General features: G+C 66.7%; 1 protein-coding gene across 1 annotated transcript; it reads right to left on the minus strand.

The window, feature by feature from the left end:
• Nucleotides 1-2323: 2323 nt before the first annotated feature.
• On the minus strand, nt 2324-12686 carry Mab21l4 (mab-21 like 4). Its single transcript, XM_042689067.1, has 6 exons — nt 12615-12686; nt 11415-12219; nt 5807-6032; nt 4558-4711; nt 3522-3878; nt 2324-2675 (listed from the first exon to the last, which is right to left on the minus strand). Exons 2-6 carry the CDS (start codon nt 11932-11934, stop codon nt 2583-2585), a joined length of 1350 nt encoding a protein of 449 aa, XP_042545001.1. The 5' UTR covers nt 11935-12219; nt 12615-12686; the 3' UTR covers nt 2324-2582.
• Nucleotides 12687-14029: the final 1343 nt, after the last annotated feature.

Raw genomic sequence — 14029 nt, forward strand, 5'->3', positions numbered from 1 at the left:
GTCACCTCTCTGCTCAATTGACCTGTCAACTTGTTGGAAATCCATTGTCTAAATAGCTGTGGTGTGTCTAGCCCTCCGCTCTGTTCCAGGCCTATGCTGTCCCTGTGCAAGCCTGCGTGTGGCGGATGTAGAAGTTCTGAGAGGAAGAAGTGTAAATACACAATCATCATCTCCCTCACAGACTGTCCTAACCTGGTCCTGTGAACTTCCCTGCAGGCTGGCTTCATCTTGTCTGCTTCTGTGAACTACCCTGCTGGAACTCCATGTGATAAGGGCAGTGGAAATGACCACATATTGAAAACTCCAAATCATGAATGCAGGTGTTTTTAAGCAAGGTCCCTAGTTTTCAGCGTAGGGCCCTTGCATGCACCTTTCGTTAGATTTATTCCTAGCTGCTTTCTACATTCTTCTCTAGATATTTATAAATGAGTATCATGAAAAGCAGGTATTTTCATTTCCACTTATTCTAAATAGACTGTGTGTGTGTGCGTGTGTGTGTGTGCATGCATGCGTGTGTGTGTGATTCTTGCTAGTAGTTTCTCTAGATTTCTTTCTGACCACCCTATGCACACTTGGGGTGAGTGTGTCTGTGTGTGCCACTGTCCAGGGCCAGCTGAATGATAGTGTCACCAAATCTTCTACACACTAGATCTGGGTCACCTCCTGTTACCCACCATGGTCCCCCTTGATTCCTGTCTGGCTCAGCTTGGTGGGCTAGCCTGTGATTCCCTCCGGGCTCAGCTTGGTGGGCTAACCTGTGATTCCCTCCAGGCTCAGCTTGGTGGGCTAGCCTATGGACCCAACCTCATGCTCTTCTACTGCACCCTGATGAGGTGATGAGGTTGCTTGGCTGAGGAGTAGCGATGGCTTCTTGCCCTTTACTACATCAGAACTCTCACTTCTGCTCAGGAAGTCCATCCTCAGCCATGCTGAGCACTGAGGAGGTGGTCAGAGGGCTGCGGTCCTCCGGTCTGTGACTCCCGGGGACTGAGCGCCCTCTCCCGCGGTCCTCCGGTCTGTGACTCCGGCGGGCTGAGTGCCCTCTCCCGCGGTCCTCCGGTCTGGTCCTCCGGTCTGTGACTCCGGCGGGCTGAGCGCCCTCTCCCGTGGCCCTCCGGTCTGTGACTCCCGGGGACTGAGCGCCCTCTCCCGCGGTCCTCCGGTCTGTGACTCTGGCGGGCTGAGTGCCCTCTCCCGCGGTCCTCCGGTCTGTGACTCCCGTGGACTGAGCGCCCTCTCCCGTGGCCCTCTGGTCTGTGACTCTGGCGGGCTGAGCGCCCTCTCCCGTGGCCCTCTGGTCTGTGACTCTGGCGGGCTGAGCGCCCTCTCCCGTGGCCCTCTGGTCTGTGACTCCCGGGGACTGAGCGCCCTCTCCCGTGGCCCTCTGGTCTGTGACTCCGGCAGGCTGAGCGCCCTCTCCCGCGGTCCTCCGGTCTGGTCCTCCGGTCTGTGACTCCGGCGGGCTGAGCGCCCTCTCCCGCGGTCCTCCAGTCTGGTCCTCCGGTCTGTGTGACTCCCGGGGACTGAGCGCCCTCTCCCGCGGTCCTCCAGTCTGTGTGACTCCGGGGGACTGAGCGCCCTCTCCTGCGGTCCTCCGGTCTGTGACTCCGGCGGGCTGAGCGCCCTCTCCCGCGGTCCTCCGGTCTGTGACTCTGGCGGGCTGAGCGCCCTCTCCCGCGGTCCTCCGGTCTGACTCCGGCGGGCTGAGCGCCCTCACAGCCGTGGCATCTCTGGACTCGTGTTGATGTCGCTCAGGTACTTGCACTGCCTTGGAAGGCCCTGCCCAGCGCCTGCTTTCCTTGCCTGACTATGCTGGCCATGGGTCTCCAGGACGGAGCCACTGCCTCCCCTGAGCCTGGGGACTGCTGTAGCCTGGGGGCTGAGGAGTCAATGAGGGGCAAAGATGATGGAGAAGGGAAAATGCTCACTGGAGCCAGGCGCCGGAGCCTCACCCCTGCGGTCCTAGCTACTCAGGAGGCTGGCGTCTGAGGATCATGATTCAGGGCCAGCTGCCTGTCTCCAAATTTACCATAAAAAAAGACAGGGCTGGAGGCATGGTTCCAGCGGTAGAATGCCAGCCTAGCATGAGGCCCTGAGTTGAACCCCCTGTGTATATATTATATATGATCACATATTACACAGGCCAGGGACCCTCTGCTCACTTTAGTGTCCTCTGAACGAGGAGGTGGGGACACCTGAGCAGGGTTGCCCCAGAGGACGGAGGTCTGAGCGGTCGCCCCAGAGGACGGGAGGTCTGAGCAGTCCCCTGCACATGAGCATCTACTGCCCTTGGATTCTGCACACAGAAGGTAGACGCTGCTCCTTGGGTGTTCTGGGACTTTACTGCATTGGAGATGGGACAGAGCGTTTTGTCTGCAGGGCCATGCAGCACACAGGGCCCAACCTCCAGGTCCAGCTCCCACGGACACAGCTGCACCCCAGGCCTCCCCTGGATGGGCAGCTGCCAGAGCAGATGCGGACAGCCCCTCGGGCCTCACAGCCGTCCTGTGGACAGAGTTCCTCCACCACAGCTTCTCCACATGCCCACGATGCCCAGGGAGAGCCGGGGTGAACGGCCCGGCTCAGTTCTCTTTGCCGCCCAGGGCCTTGGACTTCAGGAAGACGCTCTGCATGGCGGAGACGCGGTCCTTGTCCGTGATGTTGAAAACCTGGAACTGAGGCAAGCCAAGAGAGGTCACCGCCCAGGACAGGCCAAGAGAGACCACCACCCAGAACACAGCCCCCCGACATGGGATTTGTGCCCAGAACACAGCCCCTGACACAGACATCTGCACTCAGAACGCAGCCCCCCGACCCCAGGTGTCCACCTGACATGGCCCCCTGACCCTGGCGTCCACCTGGATGGGCCCCGCCCCTCTCAAAGCAGCTTGCACACCTTCCCTAGCACAGGCCTGACAGAGGATGCCCCACAAGGTGTCCCGTCCCAGCCATGCCCACCCAGGTCAGCCGAGAGCGGGGAGCAGCCCCACGCCTTGCTGCTGACAGGAGGGCAGTTCTCCACTGGCCGCAGGGCAGGAGGCCGGCAGGCGGACCTCGCTAGCAAGGCTGGAGAAGCACCAGGCCTCGATGCCGCTGGGACAGGAGAAGCTGGCCAGACAACACCAGGTGTCCCTGGAGGAGGTGGTGTTTGCCGTATGGGAGGACGAGGGCTGGCCTTGTCAGGGGCAGCTGGCAGAGCCGCCAGGCACCCCAAAGCACGCCAGGGGACAGTGTCCTAGATGCACGGCTGCGGGAGTCCTGAGAGCCCGCAGCACAGGGCGTTGGGAGCGGCCCCTCCATGAGGGTGGGCTGGGGCAGCGTCTGAGCATTTGGTGAATGTGGTTTGGGGATCTGTGGTGGTCTCCGACACGCTGCCCTGATGCCCGGCCCATGGACCGCACCACCGCGCCCTTCCTCCTCCCTTCAGAGGCCTGACCTACCTTGGGGATGGCGGGGTGCCGGGCCGGGACTCCCACCCCCTCCCCACTCTGATGGCGGGTCCGCCCTGCTGGCTGCCCTACCTTGTCCAGCAGGACATCGAAGTAGGCGGTGGTCCAGCAGGAAGGGTCACTGGCAGGCAGCTGCAGAAGTTCCTTGACCCCGTGGCAGAGGCGCGGCGGGGGGCCCTGGCCCAGGTGAGTGGCATGGATACGCAGGGACCCCTCGGGCCGGCTGGCAAAGGCCTCCACGTGCTGGTAGAGGGTGCCGAGGTCCAGGCCGCTGGCCTGCAGCAGGTTGCTCCCAGGGTGGAGGAAGTGGGGCAGGCTCCGGGTGGCCAGGCAGCAGAGCAGCACCACCAGCAGCCGGTACACAGCCCCCTGCAGCTCCGCCCAGTCCTCGGGGGCGGGGAAGAGGGCCGAGGCCCACAGCAGCACGGTCTACGGGACAGCGGTCAGGCCCGTGGGCGGCAACCGGGCCCCGCCCACTGGATGCCCACCTGATCTGTGCCCAGCCTGCTCCCTCCATGCCCAGGCACTGGGCCCTGTCCATCTGCTGACCCTCCTTGGCCTCTGCTCCTCCATCCCCTCCGACTCCCTTCCACTGCCTTCCCCAAGCGAAGCCCATGGCTCTCTCTGGTCCTCGAGGCTCCGTCTCCTCTGGGCCTGCCCCCTGCCCCTCCATCAGATCCTTCTTGCTTTGAGCCCACCCCAGGGGCCGCCCTGGGGCATTGGACCCTCCTTCCTCCTGCCGGGGGCCCTGGCCATTGCTTAGCTACAATTCTGCCTCCTCAGCTTCTCCCTCCATCGGCCCCAGGTCCTCTCCACTCCGCTTGGGGACTGGAGCCAGCACGCCTCAGACACGAATGTCCGCTGGACGCCAGCCTGCCCACCTCAGGGGTAGCCTGCTTTCACACAGGGCTCAACCCAACCTGCCCCAGGGCCTGTAAATGGCAAATGCCAGCCTGCCCTGCCGGAGGATGGCCCTCCCGGGAGTGATCTGGACCCCTGTGACTGCCCCGCCGGTGGTAAGTGGTGTGAGGGACAGGCCCGGGCCCGCTGGGTCACAGGCCGGGCAGCTGAGGCGGAGCAGGGTGGTGCCTGCTGCCCTCACACTTACCTTCAGGTGGTCGAAGGTCAGGCCAGGGCTCCGGCCGCCGCCTCTCCAGCTCTCCAGGTTCACCCGGTCGAGGATGGAGAGGCTGTCCAGCCGGTGGCCCCGCAGAGACCCCAGCTCTCCAAGCAGCCGCGTGAGCAGGTGCTCGGTGGAGACCCTGGAAGCCGGACCCACCGGTCAGGTCTGGAGCCTCCAGAGAAAGCAGAGCCCTGCTTCTGTGGCTCCCCACTACCAAAGGCCCGGGGCCCCATGGGAGTGCGCGCTCCCGGGCAGCGGCCGTGAGGCACGTGGCCTGTGCTCTGGTCCCAGCCCTCCCCGTGCTCCCGGGCGCTGTGAACGTGTTTTCCTGGGCAGAGTACAGAGGGGGCGGCGGGAGCCCCGGGCACGCGGCACCTCTCAGACCCACACGCTCAGGTGGCAGTACTTGGACCCTGGGCAGGAGTCAGGGAGCCCTGGCTTCACCCAGCACTCACTGACAAAGCCAAGACAAGCCCACAGCCAGCCCAGCTGCCAGTGCCCAGAGCAGGGGCGCCGAACACGGTGCTGACCTAGGGGAGGCACATCCACTCCCGTGGGCAGCCAGCCCCGCACCACCCAGGGCCTGCACGGGACAGCGCCGTGGCCGAGGCTGGCTCGCAGTTACTCCCTCTTTGCCTCCCTGGGCAGGCAGGGGTCCCGCAGCCCGGTTCCGTGTGAAGTGGGGGGCTCTGCTGGGGTGCCCGCCAGGACGCGTGAGCAGACCCGATCCGTCACCTGGGCCAGGCCGCAGGCCCTGGCTTGTGGCGGCAGACCAGCACGGAGGGCTCAGCCCTAGCCCTTGGTATGGATCTCAAGGGGACTCAGCCCCAGCCACTTCCTCTAGGAGACACTGACTCTTGGGGTGACAGGACCGAGGCTCACAGGAAGAGTGCTGCAAGTCGGGAGGGGAGCTCAGGACCGAGGGGACCAAGGACAGCTCTGCTGTCCCCTTGGAGCCAGGCAAGCGGGCCGGGTCACCAGGGGCGACCCTGCGGCCCTCCACACCAGGCCCTTCACCACTGCCACCCTGTGTCGGAGGGGACAGGTTGCACCTGTGCCAGGGGACGCTGAGCTCCCCTGTGAGGAGGCCATCTGGGTCCTGAGTCCCGATGCCCCAATGCCTCCGCAGGGCGCCGAGGGGGCAGGGCACCTGCAGCTCCGTTCCTTGGGGGAGGGAAGGCCAGAGGCACCCCTGCCGCCTCCCGGAACCCCGGAGCCCAGGAGTGGCGTCTACCTCCAGTGCTGGGCGCTGGCGGGCACCAGGTCCACCCCGTGGCTGACGAGCCTTCTCCAGGCACCCTCGGGAAATCCAGACGCCAAGCGGGCCCCGTCCAGCCCGGGGGCCCCACGCCGCGTCCTGACCACCGGTATGACGCGGAAGCCGATCCTCCTCCAGCCACTGGACACCAGCAGGGACAGATGAAGATGACCGTCCTTCAGGCTGGCCACACTCAGCGATCCTGTGGGACACCAGGCCAGATGCCTCACCCCTGCACCCTACCCTGCCCCTGCCTCACCCCTGCTCCCCACCCTGCCCTGCCTCACCCCTGCACCCCACCCTGCCCTGCCTCACCCCTGCTCCCCACCCTACCCTGCCTCACCCCTGCACCCCACCCTGCCCTGCCTCACCCCTGCACCCCACCCTACCCTGCCTCACCCCTGCCTCACCCCTGCCCTGCCTCACCCCTGCACCCCACCCTACCCTGCCTCACCCCTGCTCCCCACCCTACCCTGCCTCACCCCTGCTCCCCACCCTACCCTGCCTCACCCCTGCACCCCACCCTGCCCTGCCTCACCCCTGCACCCCACCCTACCCTGCCTCACCCCTGCTCCCCACCATGCCCCTGCCTCACCCCTGCCTCACCCCTGCCTCACCCCTGCTCCCCACCCTGCCCTGCCTCACCCCTGCTCCCCACCCTACCCTGCCTCACCCCTGCTCCCCACCCTGCCCCTGCCTCACCCCTGCTCCCCACCCTGCCCTGACTCACCCCTGCTCCCCACCCTGCCCCTGCCTCACCCCTGCTCCCCACCCTACCCTGCCTCACCCCTGCTCCCCACCCTGCCCCTGCCTCACCCCTGCTCCCCACCCTGCCCTGCCTCACCCCTGCCTCACCCCTGCTCCCCACCCTGCCCTGCCTCACCCCTGCACCCCACCCTGCCCCTGCCTCACCCCTGCTCCCCACCCTGCCCTGCCTCACCCCTGCTCCCCACCCTGCCCCTGCCTCACCCCTGCACCCCACCCTGCCCCTGCCTCACCCCTGCGCCCCACCCTGCCCCTGCCTCACCCCTGCACCCCACCCTGCCCCTGCCTCACCCCTGCTCCCCACCCTGCCCTGCCTCACCCCTGCCTCACCCCTGCCTCACCCCTGCTCCCCACCCTGCCCTGCCTCACCCCTGCTCCCCACCCTGCCCTGCCTCACCCCTGCCTCACCCCTGCTCCCCACCCTGCCCTGCCTCACCCCTGCCTCACCCCTGCTCCCCACCCTGCCCCTGCCTCACCCCTGCTCCCCACCCTGCCCTGCCTCACCCCTGCCTCACCCCTGCTCCCCACCCTGCCCCTGCCTCACCCCTGCCTCACCCCTGCGCCCCACCCTGCCCTGCCTCACCCCTGCTCCCCACCCTGCCCTGCCTCACCCCTGCTCCCCACCCTGCCCTGCCTCACCCCTGCCTCACCCCTGCGCCCCACCCTGCCCTGCCTCACCCCTGCGCCCCACACTGCCCCTGCCTCACCCCTGCGCCCCACACTGCCCCTTCCTCACCCCTGCACCCCACCCTCATTCTCACCCTGTGCCCCGCCCATGGGTGCCTCTGCCCATCTAGGAGCCATGGCCACGCAGCCACTGCTGGCCAGCCTGTGGGCATCTGCCAGCAGAGCCGCTATTCAGCACGTGATGCCCACACCTTCCCTCCTAAGCCTCCTCTCTGCCCAGTGCCAACACCACCGCTCTGGGCTCTGCCCCACCAGACTCTGAGGTCCAGCGCCATCACGCTCAGCCAGTCACCACCCAGGAGAGCCCAGGTTGTGAGGGGCAGTGGTGGACGGAGGCCCCCCAAGTCCTGAGTCCTGAAGCTGGGCCTCTGTGAAGCAGACCTCTCCCCCCACGCCGGGCAGGCCCCTCCCACAGCACCACCCTGTGGCCTGGTCTGCACACTGCCCCACTGACCAGGCCCTTCCCCAGAGCCCAGAGCCCCAAGATAAATCGTGGGGTGTGCTGCAGGGCCCCGGCGCCCATCTCTCGCACACTAAGGGGTCAGCAGAGGACGGCCTTTGCTGGTCCAGGCTTCTGCCGGGTATGGGGTCACATCCCCCCGGCAGCCTGCGGCCAGAGGGGCCCAAGGCTGTGACAGCCCTGTCCTCAGTGGGGGACAGAGTCCGGCCCGGCCTCCCTGACCCCAGCGGCCACCCATCCCCCACCCTGAGAGCCCCACTGCGCCCTCAGAGGCCACCCACGTGTGCAGCCAGACCTCACGCTCATGTGGCAGGACCTCACACCTGCATGGCCGGGCCTCACACCCGGGTGGCCAGGCCTCACACATACGTGGCAGGATTTCACACCCGTGTGGCCGGGCCTCACGCCCATGTGGCAGGACCTCACACCCGCGTGGCCGGGCCTCACACCCACGTGGCAGGACCTCACACCCACGTGGCAGGACCTCACACCCACGTGGCAGGACCTCACACCCACGTGGCAAGACCTCACGCTCATGTGGCAGGACCTCACACCCACGTGGCAGGAACTCACACCCACGTGGCAAGACCTCACGCTCGTGTGGCAGGACCTCACACCCGTGTGGCCGGGCCTCACACCCGCGTGGCAGGACCTCATGCTCGTGTGACAGGACCTCACACCCGTGTGGCAGGACCTCACACTCACGTGGCCGGGCCTCACACCTGCGTGGCCGGACCTCACACCCACGTGGCCGGGCCTCACCATCGCGTGGCAGGACCTCACACCCACGTGGCCGGGCCTCACACCCGCATGGCCTGGCCTCACACCCGCGTGGCCGGGCCTCACACCCACGTGGCAGGACCTCACACCCACGTGGCAGGACCCCACACCCGCGTGGCCAGGCCTCACACCCATGTGGCCGGGCCTCACCATCGCGTGGCAGAACCTCACACCCACATGGCCGGGCCTCACACCCACGTGGCAGGACCTCACCATCACGTGGCAAGACCTCACACCCGAGTGGCAGGACCTCACACCCGCATGGCTGGGCCTCACACCTGCATGGCTGGGCCTCACACCCGCGTGGCAGGACCTCACACCCGCGTGGCAGAACCTCACGTCCGCATGGCCGGGCCTCACACCCATGTGGCCGGGCCTCACACCCGCATGGCTGGGCCTCACACCCACGTGGCCGGACCTCACACCTGCGTGGCAGAACCTCACGTCCGCATGGCGGGACCTCACAGCCAGAGCCAGGCCCGGCCCCAGCACAGGTCCGTGTGAGAAGCAACTCACAGTGCAGAGAAGGGCCTGGTGCCTGGGCAGCACTGCCCAGATGTCCTGGTCCAGAGGCTGACTGTGGACACGCCTCGCGTGCTGTGTCCAGCGTCCGTCTGTTTGCACCTTGACTTTGCTCAAGGTGACCTGATTTCTGAGGCATTCTGATGGAGAGGACTCAGTCCAGCACCCAAATTCCAACGCAGACCCTAGACCACCCAGGACGAGATGCCCTGGGGACGGCAGGCTGGGAGCTGAGTGTCCAGGGCCCTCTGGCCTTCTACCCAGCGTCCCCCTCCTTTAAAACAGTGCCAGCGTGCAGGTGGAGGCGTCCTCAAGCACAGCCACCCCACAGGCCAGCTGGGCAACGGCCCCTCCTCCCCACAGCCCTGCCCAGCCAGGGCGGGGCCTGGCCAGCGCAGCACGGTGGCAGCTGTGCCCCAAGCGGCTCCAGCGCAGCTCTGATGAGGGTCTTCCTAGCCAGTGAGCCTGGGGTGGAGCCTCAGCTCCTCCGCCGTCTCCACACAGCTTCTCTGGGGCCACCTCCTGGGCCTCTCTCTCCCACACAAGTCTCAGATTCCCTAGCAGTGGGGGATAAGGGGTCCTGTACCCCTCCAACCCACAGGAGCCTCAGTTTCCCCGGCTGTGCAGTCGGGGGCTCCCTTGCCCCCTCTCTGTTCAGAGCGCCTCGGTGGTCTGGCTGGCCTCCTGCCTCCTGTGGAAGGACTTGGAAGGTGGCCAGCCCTGGCTGTGCTCACCCGGCCCCCGGAGCCCCAGCTGGTCCCACCGGTTCCAAGGTGGGATCAGCTGACCACAGTCACCCTAGTTTCGTGCCTCCCTGCTAAGGTAGGTGTTGGCAGCAATGCCCGGAATCTTCTGAAGACAGCTCTGCCCCGGCAGCGGGCTAGCTGCTGGGGGGGCCAAGGAGGGGGTCAGGCCCCAGGGCGGGGGAGGAGGGCTGCCAGCCTGCTTGGGTTGGCCTCCGGGGCCTGGAGCCTGGCAAAGCCTACTGCTTTTCCCAGCAGGGGTCCAGCCCGGGGGCAGCTGGGGGCTGCAGATGCAGAGCCAGGTGGGAGCAGCCAGGTTTGCCAGGAAGAAGCTGGACATGGCTTTGTCACGCCCGCTCAGTAATTAGAAGGTTCCAGAGACGCCTGGATTGATAAGTGCCCCAGGGGGTGAGGAGCACCAGAAGCCAGCGGGTGATGGTCTCCGGGCTCAGAGGTCGGCTGCCTGCCCAGGACACCCATGGACCCTCAGACACAACTCCTGGTACTGGCCATCCGTCTGGAAGCCCCAGGACTTGCAAGATCCTGGAACCAGCAGCAGAGTACCAGGACTGAGTGCTGAGTGCCAGACTGTGGCTCTGGGGCTCCCTCACCCCAGGACAGAGCAGCCCTGTCCGCCTGGCAGCGGAGGACCGTGGGTACAGTCAGAGCAGAGCCGCGCACTCGGGTGGGCAGTCACGGACCGGCGCGGGGGCTGGCCACCCTGCTCCCTGCCTCATGGCGCCCAAGGGGTGGAAAGGACCAGGACGGTGGCTGGAGACGGCAAGTCCCGGGAGGAGTGGCGGCTGCGTGGCCCCACGCCCGCCCCTCCAGCGGAAGCAGGACACACTGCTCCCTCCCGGTGCCCTGTGACTGGGAAGAAGGGCTCCGTCCTGTGTCCCCCGTCCTGGCCCCACAGCCTGCACCCACCCTTCCAGCACTTCCCTGCCCCCGGGCCCAGGCCCACAATCCCATGAACAAGACCTCTCGGAGACACGAGGCCAGCACCCGGCCTCAGAGCCAGGTGCCAAGTGGGGGCCGCAGGGGCGGCTGCTGGCCCCGGGACACCTGCTAGTAACATACCATACACCGAAACAGACACATGCACACGTCTGTATGTGCACACACATGTGTGTGCACCCAGATCCACACACACACTTACACTTGCACTCTGTGAGTGCGCATGCACACACACACCACACCATGCCACACACACACTTACACTTGCACTGTGAGTGCGCATGCACACACACACACACACCACACCACACACACTTGTACAGCTACTCCCTATGCATTCACACACCTGCACACACACAGTGGGCAGGCACACCTCTGTGCACAGAGTGTGTGCACATGCGCACACACATATACCCACACAGCACATACCCACGTGGCACATACCACGCAGCACACACCCACACACAGCACACACACAACTATACAGCACACATACACATGACACAGAGCCACACAGCACACACACGGCATACACCACACAGCACACACCCACACACGGCACACACACAACTATACAGCACACATACACGTGACACACAGCCACACAGCACACACACACACGGTGCCCGCTCACACAGCTCACGTGTGTGTGTGCCGGCACGTGTGCTACCTGGCGGGATGAGGCCCTGGTGCCTGCAGTGCACAATGGCTGCCACCAGAAGGTCCTTCAGGACGCGCAGGACCTTGCTTGGGACGATGTGTCCGCAGCACCTGGTGCCGGCCTCCGGGGTGGCGCTGAAGACGTCGGCGGTCATCCAGGGCTCCAGGCCGGCCACGCCCCGGGGGACGCCCACGCGGCAGAGTGTGGGGCCAGCCCGCGGCGCGGCGGCTCCCGGGCCCTCAATCAGGAGGCCCTCAGCGTCCACCCGCAGGGGTACCTCCATGTCCAGCGGCTCCTCCGAGGAGCGCAGCGCGAACTGGCGGGCCTCCGGGTCGCGGGAATAGTCGACGAGGAAGCGGGGGTCCAGGGCGTGCACGCGCTCCAGTGCGGCCAGCAGCGTGTTCTCCGCGCGCTGGTAGTCCTGGATGCGAGCCGCCTCCCGAGAGCGGATGGCCAGCAGGTAGTGCTGCCACAGACATACCTGCTGGGCCGGGGCCGGGGCCAGGCCCGGAGCGCCAGGGCCTGGCATCCTGAGTGCAGACCGCGGGGCAAGCCAGTGCCCACGGGGCTGCTCTGCGGGCCGGTGTCTGCCGGTGGCAGCAGGCCGGCGGCGGGCAGGGCTCAGCTGCCCCAGGAGTGGATTCGAGCTGGCTCCACGCAGCAGGTTAAATAGCTGAACTGGGGCCGGGGCCTTTGACGTGGAGGTGAGTCAGCCCGCAGCAATTAGGAATGACCCAGGGCTGTCCCGGGAGTTGGCAGCCGGCCAGCTTCCACATGCGATGCTTCCTCCTGCCTCCCTCAGCAGAGCCCCAACCTGAGGTCCCAGGTACAGTGGCGTGTCACGGTCGGGCTGGAGTGTCCCTGGAGTTTCCCTTGACCCCATCCTGATGGCCGCCTAGCAGGGCCTCTACATGCAGGGCCTTCCTGCCCCAGCCTCCCCGTTGGGAGAAGTGGGGTCCACTACTGACCACCCACGTGCCCCCCCTGTGGCTCAGGTGAGGAAGGCAAGGGCGTCCAGGCCCCCGTGAGGGCTCTCTAAGGCTTCCTGGAAAGCAAGGAGCCTAAGGCCCGGCCTGTGCTCCCTGGCCTCTGCTTTGAGAGGGTGGCCGGGAGTCCACTGCCTAGGACTCTCTGCCGTCCACCCTGCCTAGGACCCTCAGGTTGCCCACTGCCCCGCTGGCCTCTTGTCTGAGAGGGGCTGGCACCCACCTGGCCTCGGAGCAGCTGAGGGGAGAACAACTTCTGGCTCCGCCTCGCCAGCCCGCACCTGCCGGGCCCTGCCGCCCCCCAGCCCTTGCTCGGGCCCTGCACGTCCCAGCCAGCCCCTGGGAGCCGCCCCCACCGACCCTTGGCCGCTGCTGGCGGCCGGCTGTGTGCAGAGGGAGCTCACCGCTGGAGTGTTTGCACACACCCGGGAGAGGCCGCACACGACACCGCAGCCTGCCCAGGCCCCGGGGCCTCTACCGAGTCACGGCCACCTGGTGGGGGAGAGGTGGGCACGGGCTTCCTGCTGCGTGGAAATCCTCCACGAGGTGCAGCTCTGAGAACAAGCTTCCGTCTCCTAGAGCCTCCCGGGTCCCGTGGGCTGCCTTCCTCTCTGCCCCTCCATGGCTGCAGTGGCTTGGCCCTGGCGCCCTCAGACCCCCCTCAGCTGCCCTCGCCGGGGCCCAGAGTACTGAGGGAGGCGCCCTGACACCTGCTGCGGCCTATGGGCTGGGCAGCCACGCCCTGGCCTAGCAAGCTGGCCCTGCGTTCTCTTGGTTGTCTCCTGGAGACCAGCCACGCCGGCGCACCCCGAGCCCCGGGCTCTGTGCCCTGGGGAAGGCCGTGCCTGACGCTGTGCCCACTGGGCGCCCACCAGCGTCAGCCCCCTCCCGGGACGTGGCCAGCCCTGGCGCTCCCCGGCCTCCGTGCACGTCAGATTCCCGGCAGGCCGGGCCCTGGTCCTCCTCCCAGCCCCTCTGGTGGGTGGTGAAGGCCAGGGCGGCGTCAGCCTCCCTGGGTCCTGGGTGCAGGGCTGCACACGGGAGTGGACACGCGAGGAGCTGGACGTGGCCCTACCTGGACGTGGCGGGCTCCGTGGGGCCACGGCCGCTGAGCTGGGCTGAGCTCGCGGGCTGGCGTTGGTTCCTCACCACTGCGTGGCTGGGGACACGCCCACAGACCCTGTATGCCAGGAATTCCCAGTGCATGGGCAGGAGGGGATGGTCTGCTGAGCAGCGCCCAGGTGGATCCCGGGTGGACGAGAGGCCACACTGCCCTGCAGGGGCCGGTCAGGTGCTGCCCAGAGCTGGCGTCCACGGTCCCTGGGCTCCGTGCAGATGCCAGCCAGCCTGCTCACCCCAGGGAGTGTGAGGCCTGCAGCCAGGCCGAGGCTGCGGCCCGAGGCCCAGCTGGGGCTTTCACCCGAGGAGCACGCAGCTCCTCGTCCAGCTCCGGGGGCTTCAGCTTCCTTGGCGTGCTCCATGTCTGCCTGCATCGTGGGGGCTCCTCCCTCGTGGGCCCCAGAGCCCGGACGTTTCCGTCACCTCCTCAGATCACAGTCCTCACGCAGGCCCTCCACGGGGCTCCATGCAGACACTGCTCGCTCGGGCAGGCTGGGCCCCATCCCCAGGGCACCTGCC

This window comes from Dipodomys spectabilis, unplaced genomic scaffold (genome assembly GCF_019054845.1).
Source record: "Dipodomys spectabilis isolate Male_0828 unplaced genomic scaffold, ASM1905484v1 ptg000124l, whole genome shotgun sequence".
NCBI lineage: Eukaryota > Metazoa > Chordata > Mammalia > Rodentia > Heteromyidae > Dipodomys > Dipodomys spectabilis.